At 43.0% G+C, this 27,582-nt stretch overlaps 1 protein-coding gene across 13 annotated transcripts in view; it reads left to right on the top strand.

The window, feature by feature from the left end:
* CTNND1 (catenin delta 1) overlaps positions 1-27,582 on the top strand; it is an 89,951-nt gene that overhangs the window by 57,851 nt on the left and 4,518 nt on the right. For 12 of the 13 annotated variants that reach the window (XM_067461790.1, XM_067461803.1, XM_067461834.1 and 9 more), the window contains 12 exons: positions 12,471-12,934; positions 13,044-13,227; positions 13,963-14,080; positions 15,683-15,836; positions 16,237-16,254; positions 17,859-17,927; positions 20,309-20,436; positions 23,349-23,499; positions 24,740-24,932; positions 25,595-25,709; positions 26,742-26,829; positions 27,007-27,054. In XM_067461790.1, the coding sequence (XP_067317891.1) occupies positions 12,471-12,934; positions 13,044-13,227; positions 13,963-14,080; positions 15,683-15,836; positions 16,237-16,254; positions 17,859-17,927; positions 20,309-20,436; positions 23,349-23,499; positions 24,740-24,932; positions 25,595-25,709; positions 26,742-26,829; positions 27,007-27,054 (1,730 nt within the window). The remainder of the gene's footprint in view (positions 1-12,470; positions 12,935-13,043; positions 13,228-13,962; positions 14,081-15,682; positions 15,837-16,236; positions 16,255-17,858; positions 17,928-20,308; positions 20,437-23,348; positions 23,500-24,739; positions 24,933-25,594; positions 25,710-26,741; positions 26,830-27,006; positions 27,055-27,582) is intronic. The other variant, XM_060771609.2, reaches the window with a different exon arrangement.

A 27,582-nucleotide genomic window follows, 5' to 3' on the forward strand; every position in this document is an offset into this window, starting at 1 on the left:
AGATTCTGGGAACATGAAATTAGTTTGATTTTTTAAAAAAACTTTCTAGTTTTTAAAAACTGAGAGATGTGATTATTTATCTGCTGTAGAGATGTGAGTTTAATCATTTTTCCTAAGCATTCAAGTGAAAGAGGATGTGGTTGACGCTTCTAATAAAACAGGGCTGGACAGTGGCTGTTTACTTGGAACCACTTCCCTCCTTCTTCTGTGGTCTCAGTCTGTCTTCATGCCAATTTGTGCTCCCGTTCTCCCCTTTGCCCAGTGCTAAAGGTCTGAGATTCTAGTCAAGTCAGTTTGTATTTTCATCAAACCAAAGGCCACAGCAAATTTAACAAGTACAGGACATACCAGCAAACATGACCAGCATTAAAGGATGTGAATACTGATACTTTAGAGAGCATATATCAGAAATGTATCTCTTTTACTTAAACTGGAGAGCCTTGACAGACATATGAAATCTTTAGAGGTCATTTCACACAATCAGCTTAAAAGCATACTAATATCAGACTAACAGATATCAAAATATATTTCTGGTGCTGAAATTGAAAAGCCCTAGCAAGTCCATAAAATCACTGAATTGATTTAAAGATAAAATGGTACAATTTAAAACTGGAGATATGATTTACAGCTTGCATTTTAACAGCACTTGCTGAAATGTTTTGCAGTTTTTCACTTAACCACAGAATCACGGTCTTCAAAGAGAAAAAAAATCACATAACAATCAGCTGAGTGCCTTGAGTGAGGCGGCAGTAAAGGGACATGCGCATCGTGATTCAAAGAGCAAAATTTATATTTTTTCATGTCAGGACTTGAGAAACTGCAAGTTGCTTCTGGTGTGAGAGAATTGGCCGTCTGCAAGGACGTTGCCCAGGGGATGCCCGGATGTTTGATGTTTTACTATCCAGTGGAAGGCTTCTCTCATGTCCCTGAATGGGGAGCTGGAGCTCGACAGACGAGAGTTTACCACGTTCCCTGGATTCAAACCGCCAACGTTTTGGTCAACCAGTTCAGCCAGCACAAGGGTTTAACCCACTGCTCCAAAATAATATTAAAACTGGGCCACTGCTTCAGTATTTCTGTCTCCAAATACATACACCTAATTTTGAAATTGTTGGCTTTCAAGTGCTGCTGACTTGTTTGTTGAGATGGCTTTCTTTGTTAATCCATGATGATACCAGAATATTCTAGTTCTGCCCACCATCTTCTGGTTTACATTCTGCAGCTCTAATGAAGCACATGCAGATTAAAGACACACTAATTGACCAGTTTGTGTAATAGTCACTATTTGACTTGTTATCAGAGAGGAAGAATTCCACCCCCGCTCCCTTTGTTAATCCATAACATATGCATCTAGTTCAATAGAGCAATCTGTCAGGATAGCTCTTGATGCCTTGTGTTGAAGTCTTATGACGGCTGACAGGTGTAGTCTCAAAGAGGTGAAGCAGCATGTCATTGTCTGATTATCTGTTAGCTTGCCTCTTGTATGTATTCCACTGGTGGTTCTTTCATCTGAGTATTTATTGATTTGATTTGTATGCTTCTTTCCTCCCATGAATGGGACTCAAGGTAGCTTGTAGCAAATACATAAAACGAATACAGCATAACAGATTTAAAGCACTGTTTGACAGCACACCAGTAGAAGAAAAATAAAGCACCCATTCAGTTGAAAGTCCTTTCTGTAGCAAGGGAGGTCAGTGTAGTTTTCATTATTTGTAGAGTCAATTTGACAATTATAGACCTCACCCACAAAACCATGCATGGCTTGGGTCCAGACTACCTCAAGGACTGTACTCTCCCATATTCACCTCCTACAATGGAAGGGCCAAAAGAAGATGGACGATCTCAAGGCCCAGATAGATTCATATGGGAGAATGCTGTTTTTCAGATAGCCTGGACCCAAACCATGTGGGGCTCAGTGACTATATAGACCAGTGGTTCTCAGCCTGTGAGTCCCCAGGTGTTTTGGCCTACAACTCCCAGAAATCCCAGCCAGTTTATCAGCTGTTATGATTTCTGGGAGTTGAAGTCCAAAACATCTGGGGTTGAGAACCACTGATATAGATGATGACTATAATGATCAGATTGACTTTACAAATAATCAAGATTGATGAAAGTTTACAACAACTGAAAAAAATGGCATTCTGGTGCAGGAGTGAAAACCTGCAACAATACAGAATTTCCTGTATGGACTAATAGATTACTTCCAACCAGCTTTGGTCCTGTTTTTCAGCTAAACCAGATGTGATATGAGACCTGTGTGGTTAAGATCTCCCTGAAGTTCTAACATTCTGCATTAGCTACACCCCTCCTTCCCCAGATCCTGTTGAGACTGGGTTTCCTGATTAAAACCACTCCTGAGCTCGTGTTTGCTTTGCTGGGTATTGGTGAAGCTAATCAGCATTCGAGTAACCTTTCCCCTACAGCAGGGGAAAAAGACAGCAATGTGGGGGAAAGAGTGAGGATCTTAGTTCACCAACGTTGATGCACCTTTGATCTTCATTCAGGAGTCTGTTTGTAAGCTTTGACCTTTTAATGGCATATCCTGATCATGGATCTCCCATATTGCAGCCATATTGTTCTGTTCAGAAGCCACATTATTAGGCCTCTCCCATCAATTGTCACTCAGCAACAGCCATGACATCAGACTGGGGTAGAGGGAGAGGAAGGCTGTGATTTGCTCAGAAGCCACCTCAGCAGGTTCTGTTCTCTGCCATCTGCTAGCTTGCAGTTGGCATTGCGTTGGCTGTCGAAGAACATTAGCCAGATGCTAAGGGTCCACAATGGAAAGAAAAGAAGGATTGTTTGCCAACAATTATTGTGAAAGAGGACAACAGAACCACCCACAAGGAGCCTAGAGCCTTCGGTTTTTGGCTGTTCAATCTAGACTTGGTGTCTTTAGTCAGAGCAGTTGCCAGCTGCCAGGAACTTACACTGCAAATCACTGATCATGGAAGGCAGCAGAAAGGCTTGTGGCCGTTATCTCTTCCACCCGCTTCCTCCAAGGCTTCCTGAGCACTGCTGTGGTGAAGATTAGTGGTTTGTCCTGAGCTAGTACTCGCTTTTCCTCACGGCATGTAATTGTGAATGTGTTGTGTCCAGTTCTTTGGGAAAATAACAGTGGAGGCACTCCTAATGAGTGGTAGTATTGGACCTCTCAATGACATTTGATGTCATTCTGATTCATGTGACTGGATTGGCCTTGGGATATACCATTGTACAGTGGTTCCAGTCCTGTGGAAGGCCACAGTTAACATACACCCAAGGAGTCAGGCTTGAAATTGGATTCTCAACGTTTCTAGACATTCCCTGAGGATCATACCATGATTATGGTAGCACAGGCTTTAGGGATAGGCCAGTATAGCTTTCCAGGTGTTGTTGTACTGTCGTTCCTGTAAGCCAGTAGTTCTCAACCTGTGGGTCCCCAGATGTTTTGGCCTTCAGCTCCCAGAAATCCTAACAGCTGCTAAACTGGCTGGGATTTCTGGGAGTGTAGGCCAAAACATCAGGGGACCCACAAGTTGAGAACCACTGCTGTAAGCCCATGTCAACATAGCTATTTATAAGGAATTATGGGAGTTTCAGTTCAACAGCGTTGGAGGACTACAACGATCTAAATCTGCTTCTGTTGCATCTTGTTTGAATCACTATGAAATTACCTCTTGGTGGGTTCCTTTGAGGAGCGTCAAGAACAGTGAAGCCAAACTGACCAGGACGACATATGGCAACTCCTGTGTTCAAACAGGCATACGGCCTCTAATTAATTTCTAGACACAGTTCAAAGTGTTGAGCATGATCCTAAGAGCCCTATGGGACTCACAAGCTGGAGACTGTTTGATTTTACGGAAAGGTGGGATACAAATCTATATAAAAAGTATATGTCCCTACACTCTGAAAATAAAAATACACTCCTTGAGGTGAGATTGTGGCCTTTGTAAGAAATCTGCCAGTAATAATACCTCTTATGTTTGTCCAGAGGACTGAAAGATTAAACAACATGCCAGCCGTTGGCTGTAGTATAGAAACGATATTTGCTACTACATCAGCATGACCCAGAACCACATAATTAACGCTGCTATAAAAACTGCCCTGAAAAGAATCTGCATGCGTGGATTTCAACCTCTAACTTTCCAGTTGTGAAACTGCTGTGTCTTGTACAGACTGATAAGGATCACAGAAATCTGTGGAATCCATGTATTAGTTGCAGTTGGCTCCTCTATCTACTTAATTACCATTCTGACTCAAACAGTCCCCCCTTCCCCAAACCGCCATTCCCTCAAAACCCCCTTCTGTTTTTAGGGAAGGTAAGTAGGAACAGAATGGCCTTGTCTGCTTATGCTGACATAATAAGGTTAGTGTTCGAGGATTCGTAGGGCTTCCCTTGACTGGCTCTGTGGCAACTGGGTCAGTATGGTTGCTCTCCTGTGACTTGGGCAGTTTGCCCTTAGAATCATAGAATCATAAGAGTTGGAAGAGACCTCATGGGCCATCCAGTCCAACCCCCTGCCAAGAAGCAGGAAAATGGCATTCAAAGCACCCCCAACAGATGGCCATCCAGCTTCTTTTTAAAAGCCTCCAAAGAAGGAGCCTCCACCACACTCCGGGTCAGAGAGTTCCATTGATGAACAGCTCTCACTGTTCAGGAAGTTCTTCCTAATGTTCAGATAGAATCTCCCTTTTTGTAGTTTGAAGCCATTGTTCCATGTCCTAGTCTCCAAGGCAGCAGAAAACAAGCTTGCTCCCTCCTCCCTGTGACTTCCTCTCACATATTTATACATGGCTACCATGTCTCCTTTCAGCCTTCTTTTCTGCAGGCTAAACATGCCCAGCTCTTTAAGCCACTCCTCAAAGGGCTTGTTCTCCAAACCCTTGATCATTTTAGTTGCCCCCCTCTGGACACATTCCAGCTTGTCAACATCTCCCTTCAATTGTGGTGCCCAGAATTGGACACAGTATTCCAGATGTGGTCTGACCAAGGCAGAATAGAGGGGTAGCATGACTTCCCTGGATCTAGACACAAAATCCCATTGGCTTTTTTTGCCACTGCATCACATTGTTGGCTCATGCTTAATGAGGACTCCCAAGATCTTTTTCACACGTACTGTTCTTGAGCCACGCATCCCCCATTTTGTATCTTTGCATTTCATTTTTTCAGCCAAAGTGGAGTATCTTGCATTTGTCACTGCCGAACTTCATTTTTTTAGTTTTGGCCTCTCTCTCTAACCTTGTGGAAGAGGACTTTCCCAATCCTGAAGCTTAAATGTGCCGTGAACCTTGGAGAGACCCAACTATGAAAGTTTTTTTATGTAAAGAGGTTCAGGAGACAACCTGGTCTTGACAGTAAATCTCTTGCATAGAATAGCCTTTCTCGCTTGCACTCACATTTTCACACAGAAAGACTTTGGATTGTTGTTGTTAACTGTTGCTGCTCCTGCTTTGAGAGCATATAATGCATTTTGATGCAGTTTCCAGACCAGACTTTAAAAAGATCCCCCCACTCCAAATTGAGTGGAGGAAAGGGGAAGCCAGGAGAGGGCTAAGCTTGAGCAAGTACCTCCTGCGTGCTCTGTGATCTCAGAGATTAGGACATGCAGGGAGCAGTAAGCACGACTTCAAAAGCAAGCTGAAACTATGTGAATGTCTTGTATGAACAAGTTTCCAAGATGGATAGCATTTGTAACAAATGTCTTCTACTTTTGGAAGGCTCCTTGGGCACTTGAGAAGGAAGTTTTGTTTCTTTCTTCAGATATCGTTTTGTAGGACCAAATGGTTTGATAAAGGAATGCTGTATGTGCCTGTATAATTAAGGTGAGAGAGGAATCGGTTTGTACATAGCTACTCTTGTCAACTGTACTGGTAGTCCTAGTACTGCAGATCACGGAGAGATATGCCAATAGTTCTGGATCTAGGTAAAGGTTTCCCCCCAACATGAAGTCCAGTAGTGTCCGACTCTGGGGGTTGGTGCTCATCTCAATTTCTAAGCCGAAGAGCCAGCGTTGTCTGTAGACGCCTCCAAGGTCATGTGGCCGGCATGACTGCATGGAGCGCCTTTACCTTTCCACCTATTGATCTACTCATATTTGCATGTTTTTGAACTGCTTGGTTGGCTGAAGCTGGGGCTAAAAGTGGGAGCTCACCCCACTCCCCCGCTTCAAACCTGCGACCTTTCAGTAAGCAAGTTCAGCAGGTCAGTGGTTTAACCCACTGAGCCACCGGGATCTACATCCAATCTTCTTCTGCTTGAGAAAGAAGTGAATGCCCCTTCTCTCAGTCATGCATTGCAAAGAAGTGAGGTAATGGTAGAGAGTGAAGGGAAGCCTGCCTGCTATCACATATCTATCTCTGATAAGCTTTCCAGGGAAATCAAATGTCTAACACATTATGCTCTAGAACCAGGCTGGGCATCATGCAGCCTTTGAATGATTGCCTTTTGAAGTGCATTCAAACCAATGCTTGATAGAAGTTAACAAAAAACAGCTCTCTGATTCAGTACAGACTGGAAATAACATAGAGTCAGAATACAGTCCTAAGGAGGCAAAATACATCCTTATAGCTCTCCAGAGCTTAGAAGGTGAAACAAAGGTCTTTTTGTAACTCGCAATTGAAGAGCGATGAGTAGCACAGGAATTCATCTGGAAACACCTCTCATCTTTTTGAAGTTGATAGTTGGCAGGAAATAAAAACAGGAGTGTTAACTAATCTGCAGATAATCTGAAAGCAGAAAGTCTGGTGACCTGTCGGGTGAGGTGGTGCCCAATGAAAGCTTCCAGGGCCATGATATTTAGTGCCCAGAAACCGCTCGCTTTCTTGATTCTTCTCAACTCTGATAAACTGAGAAAACATGAGATGCCAGCCTTTCATATCCAGTCATGTACTGATACTCTAAAATGTAACTAACTGGGTGGTAACTGCTCTTTAAGACATTTTTTGTGTCAGGAGTGACTTGAGAAACTGCAAGTCACTTCTGGTGTGAGATAATTGTCTACAAGAGTGGTCCTCAAACTTTTTAAACAGAGGGCCAGGTCACAGTCCCTCAGACTGTTGGAGGGCCGGATTATAATCTGAAAAAAAAAGGATGAATTCCTATGCACACTGCACATATCTTATTTGTAGTGCAAAAAAACCTTAAAAACAATACAATAATTAAAATGAAGAACAATTTTAACAAATATAAACTTACTAATATTTCAATTGGAAATGTGGGCCTGTTTTTGGCTGATAAAATAGGATTGTTGTTTGTTGTTGTTGTTGTGTGCTTTCAAGTCATTTCGGACGTAGGTTGACCCTGAGCGAGGGCCGGGTAAATGACCTTGGAGGGCCGTATCTGGTCTACAAGGACGTTGCCCAGGGGACGCCCGGATGTTTTACAATCCTGTGGGGAGGTTTCTCTCATGTCCCCACATGAGAAGCTGGAGCTGTCAAATGGGAGTTCACCCCACTCTCTGAATTTGAACCACTGACCTTTTGGTCAGCAGTCCTGCCAGCACAAGGGTTTAACCTCACCAGGGGCTCCTCTTTAAGACATAGAATACAGTATATACCAGCAGTCCAACACCAGAAGAAGGTGTGCAACTCTACAAGGTTTCAGACTTTCCTGGAGCTAGATGTGCCAGGGCCTGAACATGTGCTCATATGCATGTAATCCATCAAGATAATAGAACAACAGCTGGAAAGTCCACATGCAGCAATATAGCATGCCATACAGCACTGTACAGCTAAAGCGCTCATGAGATGCACAGCTAATCACTGATTAAAGATCTCCAAAGGAACCTACTACTTTTCCAGGCTGTCTGTTCCACTGTCAAACAATTCATCCATCCAGAGATTCTTCTTAATAAACATGTGGAATCTTTGCAGTATACACTAGGGCAGTGGTTCTCAACCTGTGGGTCCCCAGATGTTTTGGCCTTCAACTCCCAGAAATCCTAACAGTTGGTAAACTAGCTGGGATTTCTGGGAGTTGTAGGCCAAAACACCTGGGGACCCACAGGTTGAGAACCACTGCACTAGGGTCTCGCTTATCCAACCTTCGCTCATCCAACGTTCTGTATTATCCAACGCAGTCTGCCTCCCTTCCGGATCCACAGCTGTTTCAATACATTACGATGTTTTGGTGCTAAATTTGTAAATACATTAATTACTATGTAACATTACCGTGTGATGAACTGCTTTTCTGTCGATAACTTGTAAAACATGATATTTTCGCTTATCCAATGTTTTACCAGCCTGTTTATGTTGGATAAGCGTGACTCTACTGTAGATCTATTGGTCTTTTTTCTAATCTCTGGAGCAACAGAAAATAAACTCGCTCCATCTTCTGTGTGACATCCTCTCAGGTGTTCAAATATAGCAGTCATTTTGCCTCTTCATCCCCTTTTCTTCATGCTAAACTTACCCCTTTCCCAAAACTGTTTCTTTTACGTCTTGGTTTCCAAACTTTTTCTCATCTTAGTCACCCAGGATGCATTCCAGCATGTCACGATCCTTAAAATGTGGTGCCCAAAATGGGATACAACTATTTCAGTGCGATCTGACAAAAGCAGAACAGTATTGTCACTTCTGGAGGTACAGCATGAACTCTCAAATTTTAGTCCTCCAGATGTTTTTGACTGTATTTCCCAGAAATTCCACCCGTTGTCAAATGCTCAGGAAGTCTGTGAATTGAAGTCCAAAACACCTGGAGAACCAGATGTTGGGAACTGCTGAATTAGGGGCTTCTTGGTTCTATAAGAGACTGATGGCATGTGCTCTTTGCTACTGGGCTGTCTTTTTCCAAACTGGATTTCACAAGAACAGTGTTTGTCAATGTTTGGCCCTGCTAGATGTTTTGAATATCATCTCTCAGAATCACAGTCCATTGACATTGTTGTCTGGAGACTGGTAGCTGAAGTTCAAAACATCTGGAGGACCAAAGGCTGAAAAACATGAGACGGAGAGGCTGCAATGGGAGGGAATCCTTGCTTCTGTGCCACCTTCCTCCAGCCCAGCACCTCTGTGTACAGAACGGCTCCAGATGGTGAACTGAGGCGGCTTTAACTGTACATCCGTGGCACTGCCTCTGTGTTCACATAAATTACAAGTCATGTAAATGTCCAGAGCACTTCCTGATAGCATGCTAACGGTGTGTGTGTGTATATGTTTTCTATTCACATATGGAAGAGACTGCAAGAATGCATTTCCCTGGTGTCTCACTCTATGTCTCCAAGCATAGTTCACTGTCATTATGTGTGGTTTACCGTTTTTATTTTTACATGTTTTGTGTATATTGTTTATATGCTTATATGTTTTATACTTTAATGCTACGTTGTTTATTTTATTGTAATTTGTATCTTATTTTATTGTAATTTGTTGGTTGGGCTTGGCCTCATGTAAGCTGCCTTGAGTTCCCGTTGGGGGAGATGGTGGCGGGGTATAAATAATGATGATGATGATGATTATTATTAGAAATGGGTACATTGGCCAAAGTGAAATTGTTCTCAGCTAAGAGCAGGCAAAGTTTGTTTTGATGGTGGGGAAAATAAATTGCAAAAAAGCTAGGCCATGGCTAGTCTTTCTTGACGTCAGCATACTTTTCTCTAAACTCGTGATTGACTGGCTAGTATGCTCTGCATAGTAATGCCTTCTCTAGCTGCCTTTAAAAGTATGCATAACAATCAAGGATAGGTAAGGATCTAAATTCTGCATGATCAGGTTTCGGCATTTAAAGGAGGGGAATGGACTGACAGCCCCTCTTTGCAAATGTGGAGCGAGCACAGCTGAAATCTAGTAAATTCTTCTCCAAAACAGTAAAATCTGTTTCTGGTGTCAATTAAATGGCTCCTTCTTCTGCGTCTTCCAGCAGTAAGGTTGAAATAAAGTTAGAACCCTCAGCACCGTTAAATCTATGTTATCTGATCTCTGGAAAACCTTGTCTAGCTCTGTCTTTTGCATTAATGAACCTCATGGAAAACCTTTGTCACAACCAGTGTACAATGGACGGTAAATCTTGTGTGTCTATGTGTGTGTGTATTAGAGAGAGAGAGAACATGAGAAAGAGGGAACGTGTTTCTTTGCGCACTGAAAGCTTCAGTGCCACATGTTCCTGCTCACATATAAACACAAAAAATACTCATTCACAAGAACATTGAAATGTTCAACCTAGGATTTTTTTTATGCTTACAAGAACTGAAGCACCTACTGATCGTTGTCTTGTAACTTTCTGTTGTTGCAAAGTTTGGTAATGAGAGTAGCTTCTGTTTTCCTTGGTGTTCTAAAAGAAAGATCTTTGCCATTCTTTCCACTCCAAACAGGTCTTGCATTATTTCAGTAGCACTTTCAAAGATGTATAGTATGTTTTAAAGGTCTTGATACCCTCCCTTCTAAGAGGCAAGAGTGCCCAGGCAGGAATTCTTATCACAGGGCAGAGTTTCCAGAACAAGCCTTACTTTCAGTAGAATGAACAGAGCAATGGGGTGTATTCTGGGTCCCTAAAGGAACCTGGTAGGGAAAACTAGACCATCTCTCCCCTGACCCCATTTAACAGCAGTTCCAGAAGAGCGGAAATCACCTTAAACTAGATGTGAGAAGTAAACAAGTTTTGCTTATGTTTTAGCAAGATTTTATATTTTATGATGTTTATTTTAATTTGTCTGTATGGTTTTCCTTTCTGGCAATTGAATGTTTTGCCTTATATGTTGGAAACTGTCCTGAGTCCCCTTGGGGAGATAGGGCGGTATACAAATAAAGTTTTATGATTATTTATTTTATTAAAGCGCTGTTATATGGCTTGGTTCCATGTTGTTTAAAGGATTGTATCTCCCTCTGTAGGCCCATTAGAGCTGTATGATTATCTGGAGAGACCCTTCTCTGCCTCATCACATTCTCAGGCTTGTTTGATGGGCGAAGGCCTTCGTGGTGCCTATCCTCAGATTTTGCGACTTCCTAGAAAGGCCAAGATGACTCTCTCCTTTCTTTCTTTTGGCTCGCAGCTTGTATTGCTATCAGGCTCATATAAACTGATTAGGGCTAGGCTTTTAATGCTGTGTGGTGCTGTTTTTATAAATCTTTTAAATTACTTTTAATACTTTTTAACTTTGTAAATGGTTTGATTGATTTTTAAATTTTATATTTATACTTTTAGTCTGGACATTTGAATTGTTTTTATTTGGTTTAAACATGTTGTTAGCCACCTTGAGTCCCTTTATTGCGGGAAAGGCAAGAGATGAATTAATATAATATTGATGGTGGTGATGCTGTTGTTTGGACCAGAGGGACTGGGCTGGATAACCTTGGGTAGACAGATGTATTGTATGACAACTCCCATAACCCCCTGCCAGCATGTCCAAGAAGGCTGGCCCAGGAAATAGTATGGATTAGGCATGGATTACACTAACCCGCCCTCTAGTGGCCGGATTGAAAACTATACTTTTTCTAATGCTAATTAAACATTGTTTCTGAACAATACTACACTGGAAAAAATCCCTTCAAAATCCCAAATAACATTAATGACCATTAAAAAAATTAAAAAGTCTTCAGAATTTAAATTCTCATCCTTCTTGAGGATTAATGGCTTTGTGCCTTGCTTAGTTACCTGTATAAACATTGCACATTTTTAATTGGCCATTTCTCATTCAAGCCCAGGCTTGAGCAATGAGTTAATAGTCCAACCTTCTTGTGTCTCTAAATGCTTGAGACATAAGTGAGAATGATGAGAAAGTGGCTACTCCCTTGCATACTTTTGGACCCTTAAGGTGGTTCAAGGGCTGGTGACTTATCACAGAATCAAAGACCTAGCAGGGTTGGAAGGGGCCCCGTAGGCCACCGAGCCAAATTCTAGGTAGATCACCAACAGAACCAGCCCCTTTTGAAGCCTTGCTAGATAATCCTGGAAGTGCTGCCACCTTCTCTGTTCCCTAGAGGTGCTGCCAGAGAAATGGCCATGAGAATAAAAGCCTTTTGATGTTATGTGTGCATTTGGAAGAGCTGCCTCCTGTTTCCCTGATTGACTGACACATCTAGGACATTCTCTTGGTACCTAGGGCTATGGCAGGAAGAGTGAGATTTCCTAATTCTGCCCCAATTTTCTAAAACCAAAGCTTTGCACTTTAAGTAGATGAAATCTCATTGTTTTTCCTATATAGTGGAGAACTGAATTTATTTTTAACTAGGGCATAAATACACTAAAGTCACCTGGTCCCGTCTGCGCTTGGAAACTAAGCAAGTTCAGCCTTACTTATTTCTTGAATGGGAAACCACGAAGGAATCCCAGGTGTTATAGGCTACATTTCAGAGGAAAGCCCTGGCAAAACCACCTCTTGAGTATTTCCTGACTGAGAAATCAACAGGCAATTTGAAGGCAAATACACACATGCACATTTATTGTTGTTGTGTAGTGATGGAGCCAGTCAAGGTGTCTACCAACACCACCAGCAGTAATGGTTTGGTCTGCTCACCAGCTGCCTTTCTTTTCTCCCTCTTTCCTCCCTTGTTTGCAGGAGTTATGAGGACATGTTGGTGGATGACATGGCTAGAGACCAGTATTACTGGGCCCCATTAGCCCAGCATGAGAGAGGCAGCTTAGCAAGCCTTGACAGCCTGAGGAAAGGAGGCCAGCCCCCGGGCAACTGGCGCCAGCCTGAGCTGCCGGAGGTGATTGCCATGCTGGGGTTCCGCCTGGATGCAGTCAAGTCCAATGCTGCAGCCTACCTCCAGCACTTGTGCTTCCGCAATGACAAGGTGAAGACAGATGTGCGCAAGCTGAAGGGCATTCCTGTCCTTGTGGGGCTGCTGGACCACCCCAAGAAGGAGGTGCACTATGGGGCATGTGGGGCCCTCAAGAACATCTCCTTCGGGAAGGACCAGGATAACAAGATCGCCATCAAGAACTGTGACGGTGTCCCTGCCTTGGTGCGGCTTCTGCGGAAAGCACGTGATATGGACCTCACGGAAGTTATCACAGGTAATCACATGTGCCTCACTGGGAGAGTGCTGGATGCAGAGGGGCGAGCTTCTGGGACTCTTCCTGTGTTGCTGTGGACTCCTGACTCATGATCTGCTCTCTGTCATAGGGACGCTATGGAACCTCTCCTCTCACGACTCAATAAAGATGGCCATTGTGGATAATGCCTTACATGCCCTCACCGATGAGGTGATAATTCCACGCTCTGGCTGGGAGAGAGAGCCCAACGAGGACTCAAAACCCCGCCACATAGAATGGGAGTCGGTGCTCACCAATACCATTGGCTGCCTTAGGTAAGCTAGAGTGTACCTCTGTGCTCCAAGAGACTGTATTGTCCTGCAGAAGGAATGTGATGTTTTCACTGATTTTTGTGGTTCTCCCGTACTCCCTTTATCGTCACAACATCCCTGAAAAGTAGTTTAGACCCGGAAGAGAGTGAAAGACAGGCTCAGGATCATCTGGTGAATTCCATGGCACCATGCAGGGTCTCTTATTGGGTAGAGGCACTGTGGAGAAAATAATTAGACTAGCTGAAGAGACAGTGTTGGGGATAGATTTACTGTCATTTCCAACTGTAGGCCACTGGTCTCCTAGATGCTGGTGTCTTTCCCTACAATCTAAGGCTGAGGTGAGCTGTGCGGAGGAACAAGCAAGGCTAAGTTGACACGGCCTTCACATTATTGCAAGCAGTGGAAACATGTAAAGTGTGTGAGGGGCTGCAGTGGCCCTGCTTTGATTAGATAGCAATTGACCAAAATTAATCACAGCTAATAGAGTATTGGGCAGTATTGGATGAAATATCAATATTGAGCATGGTGGTGTTTGTTGAAGCTTCTGTAGAAGGCTTCTGCTACATCATACCAAGTTTAACATGGCAGGGGTAGGAAGCAGTCCACACACTTCTACCCATCCATCACCCTGGAGGCTTGGTCATTTTTTTATTTTAAAAAAGGAAATTGTTGATTTGAAAAGTCTCACTGGTGTTTATTTTTGCTTGCCTTCTAATGTTTATCCTTCTCTTATGGTAGAAACGTCAGCTCTGAGAGAAGTGAAGCCCGCCGTAAGTTGCGAGAGTGTGACGGACTGGTGGATGCCCTCATATATATTGTACAAGCTGAAATCGGCCAGAAAGATTTAGACAGCAAGGTAAAAATAAGGAGTGGAGAAGGCAGCGTGATTCTTAGTTCAGCTTTTGGGCTGGAGGAGTATGCGTTTTCAGTGTTTTTTTCTTTCACCCCAAGCTTAAAATTGTCTGTGATCTCTCCTCTGATTAACATTTTTGGGACAGAAGAAAAGTAATGGATGGGCATAGACCCAAGGATTTGTTAGCTTCAGGAATAATCTCTGATCTTTAGAGGTCCTTCATACAATATGGGTGTATTTTCCATTTCTCTGTTTCCTTGCTCTTAGATCATGCAAAATAGGAATAAGAGAGAAAATTGGACCTCCCCAGTATCTTAGGAAGGTCTATCTGATATTAGAAGGGGTTATCTATTCCTTTAATTACATCTTACATACACTCCGCCTTGTTTTGCTGAACGTCTACCTTTGTTAACCTGCTGTATACCATCTTAGCCCCAGTAATTTTAGTCGAACTTTAGGTTTTAAGGATCTAATATGTTTATCATGTGAATGTATTATGTCTTTTCGAGTTTATATAAGCTGTTTTTGATTTGTTATGTGTACCTTCGGCATTGAATGTTTGCCAGTGTGTTTTACTTTGCTGTACGCCACCCTGAGATCCCTCGGGGAGATAGGGCAGGCTATAAATAAAGCATTATTATTATTATTATTATTATTATTATTATTATTATTATTATTATTTGAAACACAACAAGATGAGTCCACAGCAGACACTCTGCTGGCTGTTGAATTGGATCACACGTCGGACACTTCCCAAGTGTCTAGGTCTGTGTGATGTATCGGCGAATAATGCGTGGCCTTCTGCAGCTGGCAGATGGTAATTTTGTCAGCGCCGATTGTGTTTAAGTGCAGGCCAAGATCTTTAGGCACCGCACCCAGTGTGCCAATCACCACTGGGACCACCTTTACTGGTTTGTGCCAGAGTCTTTGCAGTTCGATTTTAAAATCCTCATATCGTGTCAGCTTTTCCAGTTGTGTCTCTGCAATCCTGCTGTCACCTGGGATTGCGACATCAGCGATCCATACTTTGTTTTTTAACACGATTGTGAGGTCAGGAGTATATGCTCCAAAACTCTGTCTGTCTGAATCCGGAAGTCCCAGAGGAGTTTGGCGTGTTTATTCTCTGTAACTTTTTCTGGCTTGTGATCCCACCAGTTCTTTGTCGCAGACAGATGGTATTTGTGGCATAAGTTCCAATGAATCATCTGAGCAACAGTGTTGTGCCTTTGCAGCAGCTCAGGATTACTATTATTATTAATATTATTTGAAACACAAAAAGGTTAGTACACAGCAAACAAGGATGATGATGATGATGATGATTATTATTAGTACCACCCTTGAGTGCTTCTGGAAAATATGAATACTTGGGAATATCCCCTCTCTTTAGGACAACTTATATGTACCCATTTCCATCAACTCTTACTAGCAGTCTCCATTTAACTGTGATGGGTTGACATAGGCACCCCTTTCCCTCAGACACCGGATTCTATCCTGAGTGCTGCTACTTTCTTTGTCACCGTTACACTTCAGTGTGTGTGCATCTGCACACTGTGGACTTACTGAATGCCATGGCTAACTTGGGGAACTATCTTGTCTTGTATCCAGCTTGTGGAAAACTGTGTCTGCCTCCTGAGGAACCTGTCATACCAGGTGCACCGTGAGATCCCGCACGCAGAGCGCTACCAGGAAGCCCCTCTCAATGCTCCCAACAACACGGGCCCTCATGCAGCCAGCTGTTTTGGTGCCAAGAAAGGCAAAGGTATGGTCCTTGGTTCCCATGACCTGCATAGCCCTGCAGGGGAGTTTGGATGGGTGGTGAGGCAAGAAAGGGAGGGAGAAAAGACAGTTCCTGAAGGCTCCCCCCTCCCCTTCGGCTTCAGAGCACAAGCAACTGCTGTTGCTTTCCACGGAAGCATTCTGTAGCTGTGGTAACCTCTTGGCTCTTTTGCTCTTTATCTCTCAAGGCATAATGGCTTGTAATGGTGGGCTTTTTGTTTGGTGTGTCAGTCGTGGTGATGGATGGCTCTTCAACTAATTTGTGGCCTGTCTCCCCTCCTCCTTGCTTTCCCCCCTGTTTTTCTTCCAAATGGGCTGTGGTCCTGCTGGCACCTCTTCTCTCTTGCCTCCCTCCTTCCCTGTCCTTCTCTCCTGCCAAAAAGACGAGTGGTTCGCAAGAGGTGAGTCAAGCTTTTTTCTCCATTTTTGTTTTGTTTTTTTGGCATGCTTGTTTTCATTATACATACGGCATAGCCTCCTTTCAAAATGTTGCTGCTTTCTTACCACTGTGTTTCTATCTATCATGTATGTGGGACATGCCCATTGTACTGCTTTGTCCTTTCTTGTGGGAGGATGACCTCTACTCTCTTCTCACCTTTGTGCTCCATTTAGCAGGAAATGTCAGAATGACTAACCAAGGGGAATAAAAGGTAGTGAGTGTAGCAAGGATTGAGTTTAAAACCATTTCATGCACCACAGTCTTTAAAGCAGTAAACTCAAATATGTTGAAAGCATGTATGCAACAGGCCTGTTTTGAAATGTATATATATTGTGCGTGCATGCTTTTCAGTAGAGTCATTTTGACTGTAATTCTCTGTGTGTAGCTCTGTGACAAACATGAGTAGTCCACATTGATAAGTCCTTGTGAAATGCCCTTCCCATGAAAGAAATAATGCCCATGAAAATGGCTTTCTTGTAGTCTTGCTTGACTTTCGAGGCTACTTCCTATTAGCAGAAAGTCTTCTACTAATCAGAAGAGTTTCTGCATGTGTTTACCTGTGTATCCCCTGCCATCTTCGTTCCTTCTCCTGCTTCTGAATTTCTGCCAGTTCGTGTAGCTGCATTCCCAATCCCAACTCCCCAAATTTTAGGAAAGTATGCCTGGCATGTTAAACCGCTGAGCTGCTGAACTTGCTGACCGAAAGGTTGGTGGTTCGAATCCGGGGAGCAGGGTATGCTCCTGCTGGTAGGCCCAGCTTCTACCAACCTAGCAGTTCAAAAACGTGAAATGTGAATAGATCAATAGGTACCCCTTCTGTGGGAAGGAAACGGTACTCCATGCAGTCATGCCGGCCATATGACTTTGGAAGTGTCTATGGAACACGTCGGCTCTTCGGCTTAGAAATGTGAGCACTACCTCTCAGAATCGGACATGACTAGACTTCATGTCAAGGGAAACCTTTACCTTTACATTATGACTTTGGAGCAGAATAAATAATGCCAATTGAAGGAATGCCAGCTTGGCCTTATCTTCATTTGCTGTTATTCAGGTTCTTTGGATGCAGAACCCAAGTTGAGCTTAACCCAAAGACTTTGCATGGATTTGCATGCTACATCTTTTGTGGTCTATATGAGAATAATGTTGGAATGGAGATCCCCTTCCTCTGAACTTGAATGGGGCAACAACAGCCATTTGAGGAAAGGGAACTAAACTGACATTGAGTTAAGGTGAAGCAAGCAAGAAGTCAAATATGTTCTGCTTGACGGTATAGAAATACTACTAACACAAGAATTTCTTGAAAGTTAAAATGGGTTAAAATGGAGAGATGACTATCCCATGGCATGTCATTACATGTTTAATGCCCTCAATTCATGACTACTATTTCCATTTAAGGAATTTTTGATAGAACTATTGGGAAAGACCTACATCTCGTTTCCCCTTTCTCACTCAGATATATTGAGGGAGTCACTATCAATTCTCCTGTGGGATCCTGTGGGCAACGTGGAGCTTTTTGGAATTGATTTTCCTTTCCACTCACTCGTAATGTTGTTTGTTTGTTTCAAGGTAAAAAACCAACAGAGGATCCTTCTGCTGATATTGTGGACTTCCCCAAAAGAGCAACACCTGCAAAAGGTATGGTTCCTGTTGCATTTTATACAAGAGACAATGTGAGATCTCCCCAGAAGATCTGAAAACATGAGAGGCATATGGTGCTTCAGATAACCTGAACCTGACCTGTATAGGACTTTCAAAGGTTATAACCAGTTTAAAAAGAGAACTTCTCCACTAAAGGGCTCATTTTTGCCATGCACGAGCACTGGGGTGGGGGGTGATTTTAGATTTTAAAACTGTTTGGAATTTCCCTTATCTATGTGTGCCAGACATAATCTGTATCCCTGCTGTTCATTGGCAAATAATAATAATAATAATAATAATAATAATAATAGCAACAACTTTATTTATACCCTATCACCACCTCCCAAAAATGGGACTTGGGGCCTGCCCCGAGAAATATAAATACAATATTTATGTTAGAAATTTGGTGTAGCATATTTCAGAGGGTTATAGCTAGTGCCTGTAATTTGGAAAAAAAAGTTTATTTTTCAAAAGTTTAGGTTTATTCCTTGATTCCAGGTAGGATGCAGTAGCAGAGGAAGGGAAATTCCTCTATCTGAAACTTTGGAGAGCAATTTCCAGAATGGACAATGTCCTGCATGGTACAGAGGCAGCTCTCAAGGCCTCTAATTCAGGCATGGGCAAACGTGGGCCCTCCAGTGTTATGGACTTCAATTCCCACAATTCCTAACAGCCTCAGGCCCTTTTCTTTCCCCCCTTAGCTGCTTAAGTGGCTGAGGGGGCAAAGAAAGGGGCCTGAGGCTGTTAGGAATGGTGGGAGTTGAAATCCAAAACACCTGCAGGACCCAAGTTTTCCCAGGCCTTCTCTAATGAGTGCCTTTTCCTCTCCTCCTGGCCCTCTGCCTTTTGGAGGCAGAAGGGTTAACTTGTTCTTCAACTACGTCACTTCTTGTTTGACTTATTGCGTATACCTCCCTGTGTTCAGCCTTCAGAAAGAGAAATGCTTTGCCAGAACATGTTTTATTTGGGATTGGGTGGAGATACGTATTTTTTTTGTTTGTTTTCCAGCTTTAAAAACGATTCCAACTCTAACAAAGGTGTGGTAGGCAGGTGTGTGAGGGGAGGAGTCTGGTTTTGTAGCTCCAGTATCTGACCTCAAAGGAATAGTTTCCATTGTTGTACTTAAGCATTAAAGAAGTGGGTTGGGGGAATAGAGAGGAAGAAAGCATAATGTTTGTGTAGTGCAACAGGAAGCTGCAGAGTGAAATGAGAGACCTGACGTAAATAGCTGCCAACCTATCAGATTTTTAAAAAGGATTCTTCTGGGTGATGTATTATATTAGATGACTATCCTTGAAGAGCAGCTGGATTTACAACTTTTAAAAAGATCAGTAGCACTATTTAGCTAATCTTCTGGATCAGTTTATCAAAACGACTTATACTATGTACTGAAAAAAATTATCTCGGTGTTTCCCAATCTCGGGTTTTTGGGGTGTTTTGGACTTCAGCTCCTATTAGCAAGAAAGAAAGCAGGACTTTATACACTTGGGTTAGATATTATGGGAGTTGCAGTCCCAAACTTTATCTCAACTGTTTCCCAAACTACCTTTTTTGAATGTTTTGGATTCAATGCCCATTGGCTCCAAATAAGCATGACTTTTCATAGACTTGAACTGAGTGAGGGGATTATGGAAGCTGTAGTCCAAAACTCCCAACTCTTCCTAGTTCTGATCTTGAGTGTTTTGGACTCCAGCTCCCATCGGTACTAAAAAGGCATGACTTTCTATAGACTTCCATTGGTCCAGGGATGCCGGGAGTTGCAGTTCATAATGCCCAACTTCCTTTTCAGCACACATAAAAGAAGCCTGGTTTGTTATACTATGTAAACAATAAGTGGGCCTAAATCTTAGTCTTACTCCCAATTAGATTGGGTTTATTGACTCAGTCGTGTGTTGATGGATATTAATTTGTGTCAGAACTATTGATTGAGTGGGCTTCCTCTAGCTGAGTTTAGGATTTACAGTAGGCCATTAAAAGTAATGTTATTGGTGTTGAAAATATATTCAGAGACTTAAGCGAGTGAGAACATAATCTAGTGGCACCGAACAGATATGTTTGGGCACCAGGCAGGCCTCTCTGGAAAGGCTGCATACCATGCATCACTGCAGACTGCATACCATGATTCACCAAGCTGAGTTTCTGTTTGTCACCCACTTTATCTTGAATGGGAAATGGAAATGGTCAATAAACGCAAATGAGTTTCATGTGTCATGAGTGGGAATCCTGTGACCCCCCAGAAGCTGTTAGACTACCGTTCCTGGCAGATCTAGACACCTTAACAAATGGTGAGGATGTTAGGGATCGTAGTCCAAAAACACCTGGAGCATTGCATGATTTAGCCTTCTGATCCGTAATGTGGCTTTCATGTCATTTTCTAGGTTATGAACTCCTTTTCCAGCCAGAAATTGTCCGTATTTACATTTCATTGTTGAAGGAGAGTAAAGCCCCAGCTATTTTAGAAGCCTCAGCAGGAGCCATCCAGAATCTCTGTGCAGGCCGTTGGACGGTGAGTGACCATAAAAAAAAGAGAGGCAATGCCTGCAAATGGAGTACCTGTGATCTTTTAAAAAAATGCACTAACGTGTTGGGCATCAGGCAATGTGCAAAGCAGAAAAAGGGTTTATTGTGTGTGCAGAGGCGGAAGCTCACATGATAAACCCCAAAGCATATAGAACTGGTGTAAACAAGTATGGGCCATGGAAAGTTGAGTTTGTTTTGGTGGATGGAAAAGAACAAAAAGTGACATTTTCAATAATGAAAGAGAATGGTTCCGTTTCCTTGGCACTGGGGCTAGGCTGCCCTCTTTTCCCATTTCTCTGTGTTTTTCTGGGCCCACCTGCAATCCAAATTTTCCAATGCCACAGATGGAGAGGGATCTGACACTTTTATCTCATGCCAACTCAAGAGTTTCTCTCAATTTGGGCTCCTGGTTTCCCCAGTCCACATAGTGGTAATGGGGAAACTTCCTCATGTGCCTTCTTCACTCACCAGCTCAGAAGCTGCAATTAGTACAAAGATCTGTGGCCAGGCTGCTGACAGGAGCAAACTATAGATAATATTCCATCCCCTGTTAAAGCAGCTTCACTGGCTACCTATATGCTTCCAGAGCCAATTCAAAGTGCAGGTCATTACCTACAAAGCCCTATACGGTTCAGGTCCAGCCTATTTACGCAACCGCATCTTCCCTAATGAACCTGTCCAGGTCTTAAGATCTGCCACAGAGGCCCTCCTCACGGCCCCACAATTGTTGCAAGTGCGGTTGATGGGGATGAAGGAGAGGGCCTTCTCGGTAGTGGCCCCTTCGCCTTTGGAATCCTTCCCAGGGAGATTAAGCAGTCCCCCATGCTCATGATTTTTAGGAAAGATTTGAAAACTTGGCTTTTTAAACAGACTTCTGGTATTTGTGAAATGTAAGAATACCCAATAGCCATCAATTAGATTTGATGGCTTATTTTACCATAGCAGTGGCTGGGATTTTCAAAATGTTGTTCAAAGTTGCTTTTATATAATAACTAGCCGTCCCCCGCCATGCGTTGCTGTGGCTTAGTCTGGTGATCTGGAAAATATAGTAATGAGAAAGTGCTGGTTTCTAATATATGTAATTTCTTTATGCTTGTGGGTAAATGGTATTTCTTGCTGTTTCTTTGTCAGTGTTGATGTGGAGAGTGTTTGGTTTGCCTACTCTGGAACATGCAACATATCATAGTCCTTCATAGGGATCCCTTTCAAATCTATGATACTATATCTGTGTGTGTGTGAATCATATAGATCTAGATATATCTATGGCTGGATGGCTCTTTGTTGGGAGGGCTTTGATTACGTTTTCTTGCTCTGGTGAAGGGAGTTGGACTGGATGGCCTTAAGTATTTTCTGTTGGTCATGGGGGTTCTGTGTGGGAAGTTTGCCCCAATTCTGTCATAGGTGGGGTTCAGAATGCTCCCAAATGTCAAAGTCTATTTTCCTCAAACTCCATCTGTGTTCATATTTTGGCACATCATTGCTTGATTCTACAGTGCTCTCTGGATGTAGGTAAACTACAACTCCAAAACTCAAAGTCAATGCCCACCAACCTCTTCTAGTGTTTTCTGTTGGTCATGGGAGTCCTGTGTGCCACATTTGGTTCAGTTCCATCATTGGTGGAGTTCAGAATGCTCTTTGATTATAGGTTAACTATAAATTCCAGGAACTACAACTCCCAAGTAACAAAATCCGTTTTTTTTTTTTGAGTGATGGTCTCTCCTTGTGGCCAAATTTGGCGACAATTCATCCAGTGGTTTTTGAGTTATGTTAATCCCAAAAATGAACATTACATTTTTATTTGTATAGATTATTGTTATTATCTTTATATGCTTTCTTTTTTGTATTCTGTATGCCATTAATACACTCAATAAAAACTTCTGAAATTAAAAAAGGAAAACTTTAGAAACAAGGGACTTTTCAAACACTGAGAGTATTCCTGTTGTGTGCCCCTCTGTACAAGAAAAGGATTGTATGCAAGTTTCTGCTCCCTTCATTTCTTTTCCTGTCCTTTTAGTGCTCCAGTGAGCCTTGCTCCCCAGTCTCCACATAATATACATTCTTTTCGTCCTCATTCTCCTTCCACCGTCTATTCTCTAACTTCAAAAGGTCACTTTGCTTAGTTTATTTATGGTTACCAAGAGGTTCTAATAGTAGAACAATGGAGGGTTTTCCACCCTGCAGTTGTGGCCAAAGGCTGTTTGGGGAGGGAATGAATGCAGCAGATACTGACATCCAACTAAGTCCTGAAACACATTCCACGTAAAATGGGGTCTGGGACAGGCAGAGACGTCAACTCCTGCATGACAGGGGGGTTGGATTGGATGGCCCTTGTGGTCCCTTCCAACTCGTTATGATTTTATGATTCTATGGATCAGGCAATTCTACTTGCCTTTTCCCATCACCACTCTGTTCACTTTCTTCCACAGTCCTAGCAGTCAGAATGTACATTCTGGTTACTTTTGTGGTTAACATGTTGAATTTTGGAGTCAGCAGCCACAGAAAAGTTAAAAATGAGCCAATGCTTCTTCCGTGGCTGCATAACCTTATGTCCCAATCTTCTCTGGATAAGATTTCAGATGGAGACTGAAGGTTTCTTCTGTCTCTCCTCCAGAGCCTTGGGGCAATGTGGAATTTCCGGAATTGAATACTGAAGTCAACATTGTGGTAGAAAGGCATGCAACCAGTTCTGTCTTTAACTGTAAAAAATAGCCAGCTGCTTTTGGGGAAAATATATATTTGCTGTAGTCCTGAATTGACTGGGGACATTGGTTTTGAGGATTTGTATGGAAAAGAAACCCACCGTTAGGGTGGTTGTATTTTGTTTGGGCACCAAGAGCAGAAAGTGCAGTTCTGCATATGGGAAAAAGCCCCTCTCAAGCTGTGTTGTCTTCTTAACAGTACGGGCGGTATATTCGTGCTTCGTTGCGCCAGGAGAAAGGCCTCTCTGCTGTTGCTGACCTCCTAACACATGACGGAGAGCGTGTGGTGAAAGCGGCGTCTGGAGCTCTGCGCAACTTGGCAGTGGATTCCCGTAACAAAGAGCTGATAGGTGAGAAAAGAAAAGGGTGAATGTGTTGAGATGTTGTCTGGTTTAAAGTGAAAAGATACCTTGGACACACTATATTTTTTTACAACTTCCAGAAATCCCTCTGCAGCATGGCTACTGCTCTGCTGCAGGGGGATTTCTCTGTGTTTTGAAAATTGGCCATTTGCTTCCTGAGAAATTTTAAAACAGCAGTGGACAACTGTAGAAGAGCAGGGCCTCAAACTACAGGAAAGTTGATTCCACCTGAACATGAGGAAGAACTTCCTGACTGTGGGAGCTGTTCAGCAGTGGAACTCTCTGCCCCAGAGTGTGGTGGAGGCTTTTAAATAGAGGCTGGATGGCCATCTGTTGGGGGTGCTTTAAATGTGATTTTCCTGCTTCTTGGCAGGGGTTTGGACTGGATGGCCCACGAGGTTTCTTCCAACTCTAGGATTCTAGGGGCTACATTAACTCCCTTGTCCCCCAGAAGGCATTTGGGAACAAAAAAAGTTGTGGTTTTTTTTTTTTTGTAGAAGCAGATGGGGGGGGGGGGTGCATGGAGGGGACTCCCCTCACCACACCTGCTTCTACAAAAAATTCCCAGTTTTTTTTTTGTTCCCAAACGCCCTCTGCAGGACAAGGGAGCTAATATTGATTTTAGAATTTATAAGTGGCCTTGGGTTTCATATCAGGCACAAGAAGGCATGTGAGTGAGATAGATGGATGGACAGATAAAGAGCAGATGGCCATCCTTTGGCCTTCCATATGTTGTTAAGACATATGGCCTTCCATATGTTGTGTGACTGATATTATGTACATTGTTTACTCTTGTTGTAAGCTGCCCCAATTCCCCTTGTGGAGCGGGGGTGGGATATAAATAAAGCATTATTATTATTATTATTATTAGACTGCAGTTTCCAGGGCTCCTCACCATTAACTATCATGGATAGAGCTGTTCGTACATGCAGTCTTGCCGTAACTGGAAGGCTATAAAATTATCAATTTTGAGGTATTGAATTAAATGTCCCTGCTTTTGGCAGTAGACTTTTTCCATGCTCTCTGCAACTCTCCTGATTGCAGATATTGCATTTTAGATCTTGTTGAAAATGGCTCCACTTTTGGCAGGAGCTGCCTCCAAAGCTATCTGAGGCACTCAAGCAAGATCTGTAGGTTTCATAGCTGCCTTACTCTTCTGTCTTCTGCCCAACTCTATTCATAGTGTTTCCTCTAACTAACCGCAACTCTGATCTACTCTCACTCCTAGGTAAACATGCCATCCCCAGTTTAGTGAACAATTTGCCAGGGGGACAGCAGACGCCAGCCAAGAACTTCTCTGAAGACACCGTGGTCTCTCTGCTAAATACCATCAATGAGGTTATTGTGGACAACTTGGAAGCAGCAAAAAAACTTCGGGAGACACAAGGCATTGAGAAACTTGTGTTGATCAACAAATCTGGGTGAGTACAGCTCCCAAGTCGGGGAATGGGGTAGGGTGTGCCTGCCTCCATTTTTGTCCACAAAGTTTCCCTCATGGATGTTTATTTATTTATTTATTTATTTGATGCACTTATTAACCGCCATTCTCAGCCCTTACGGGCGACTCATGGCGGTGTACAGTACACATAAAAAGACAGTTACAAAGGCCAGTATCAACAACATATAACTATACGACAAATACAAACTACATAAAAATCCGCTTCGTCTCTTAGTAGAATCATAGCCAGTCTCATCTTCCTTATACCATTCCAGTTCTCATTACCGTAATGTTGTTGCTTAGCACTTAATTAAATGCCCTTTCGAACAGCCAGGTCTTAAGGCTTTTTCGAAAGGACATGAGGGAGGGCGCCTGTCTGATGTGTGCCGGGAGAGTGTTCCACAGCCGGGGGGCCACCACCGAGAAGGCCCTCTCTCTCGTCCCCGCCAGCCGTGCCTGTGAGGCAGGCGGGATCGAGAGAAGGGCCTCCCCAGACGATCTCAAGGTCCTCGTGGGCTCGTAGGCCAAGATGCGGTCCGAAAGGTATTTTGGGCCGGAACCGTTTAGGGCTATCTGAATTAAATGTTTGTGGACCAGGTGGGAGTAGTTCTTCTGTCATACTCTTGCACTCCTCTGTCTTTCCAGGAACCGTTCAGAGAGAGAGGTCAGAGCAGCTGCTCTTGTATTGCAAACCATCTGGGGTTATAAAGAGTTGCGGAAGCCACTGGAGAAAGAAGGGTGGAAGAAATCTGACTTCCAGGTATTGGACAGGAGGGAATGAACTGGGGAGCTATGGAGGGGCCGTGGCAGAGAGCAGAACCAGTTTGGAGTATAATATGACTTGGAGTTAAGTTTGATGACCCATCCACACTTTCTGCTATTAGATCTATGTTCGGATGTTCCTGGAAGTCATTTAAAACCACATATAAATTCTCAGGCTTAGAAACTAGGCCAAGTCAAATAAAAAAAGATTCTCAGTGGCTGCTTTGTGGAACCAGAGGATCATGTGAGGCCTGACTTCTCATTGCCCTTCTCTGTTGAAATGCATGAGAGCACAGCAGAAGTATTTTGGGTATTATATTTATATCTTGCCTTTTTTTGAGGCAGGATACATAGCACACTTCCTTTTTTTTCTCCTGACAGCCTTGTGAAGTTGGTGAGGCTGAGAGACTTGCCCAGGGTTGCCTTGGCTATGAGGATCATGGCTGAGGAGGGATTTGCACATTAGTCTTCCTAATCCCAGTCCAGAAATGGCCAACCTATTGCAAATAGTTTTCATAAAACTTACTGGGACCCTCAGTGCACACCTCCCAGTTTCACTCTTGCAAAAATATGGTGCAATAATGGCCAGTCTTGCTTTGAGTGGGTATAGTCAGCCACTTAAAGGTGATACAAAATAACTCCTCTTGTTTCATTTAAGTCCACAGCAGTCTTAACAAATGGAAACGGGTCTACTTTTTTTAAAATGTGCAGGTGCATCAGCCTGCCAGTGCCTTGGGGAGGGCATAAATGGCCATCCAAATGTGTTGACCTCTGCCCCAATTACTATACTGCACCAGCTCAGGATAATTAAAGAAACAAGCCCTGTAGATCTAGTTTGTAGTATCTTGTAGTTGTACAAACAATTCATCATTGTTGTTGTTGTTGTTGTTTCTTTTACCTATGCATGTACTCCTAGTACCACCTTGACTCTAGATGGCATTACTTGCTGCCATGTACTGAGAAAGTACCTAGGAGTATATGCCCTGTATCTTGAGAGTATAAGCCTACTGATGAAATCCCTTCATTTCAGGTGAATCTGAATAATACTTCTAGAAGCCAGGGTGGCAACTCTTTTGATGACAGCACCTTGCCTCTCATTGATAAGAACCAAAAAGGAGGTAAGATCAGGCAGTTGTGTCAATCTGAAATCCCAAATTGTGAATGCAAAAACACAGAGAGAGAGAAGTAAAAGAACTAGTCTTAAGAGAAGAGTTATATACAGTCAGATGCCAAATGGCTGAATTTATGAGTAAGGCTTTTGTTTCTAACTGTTTTGATTTTTATACTTTGTCTAGACAAGAAATCGTCTCGAGAAGAGATCCAAATGGGCAACATGGGACCAGGTATGGGCAAGAGCAAGATAATGTTTGGGCATTTTGACATGTTGAAGAGGAGGGGTGTTTCTGAATAAATCCCAACATCTCAGCAATGAACCCCTTCCTTCTGTATAGTTGCAAAATGGCGCTAAGCCTGTTTCCCAGCCCTTCTCTGCCACAGAGTTAAATCAGTGGTAGGCAAGTGAGAGACTTCCGATATACTTTGCCTATATATTTCCAATTGTCTCTAATCCGCAAAAGCTAGTGGTGAAGAAGTATGGAAGTTGCCATCCAAGAAGATTCTGAGGGCCCACAACTGTTGTTGCTGCTACTTTAACTGTGTGCTTTCCAGTTGTTTCTGACTAATGGTGATTTTAAGGCAGCTCTATCACAAGGGTTTCAGGATTTGTTCAGAGTGGGTTTGCCATTGCCTTTCTCTGAAGCAGAGAGAAACTGACTTGCCCAAGGTCTCCCAGGGAGATTTGCATCCTGGTCTCCCACTGTATCACACAGGGCTCTGTGTTGCTCACTCTTGAGATGAACCCTTTGCCTGCA

The sequence above is a fragment of the Anolis sagrei genome, chromosome 1 (assembly GCF_037176765.1).
Source record: "Anolis sagrei isolate rAnoSag1 chromosome 1, rAnoSag1.mat, whole genome shotgun sequence".
NCBI classification, from domain to species: Eukaryota; Metazoa; Chordata; class Lepidosauria; order Squamata; family Dactyloidae; genus Anolis; species Anolis sagrei.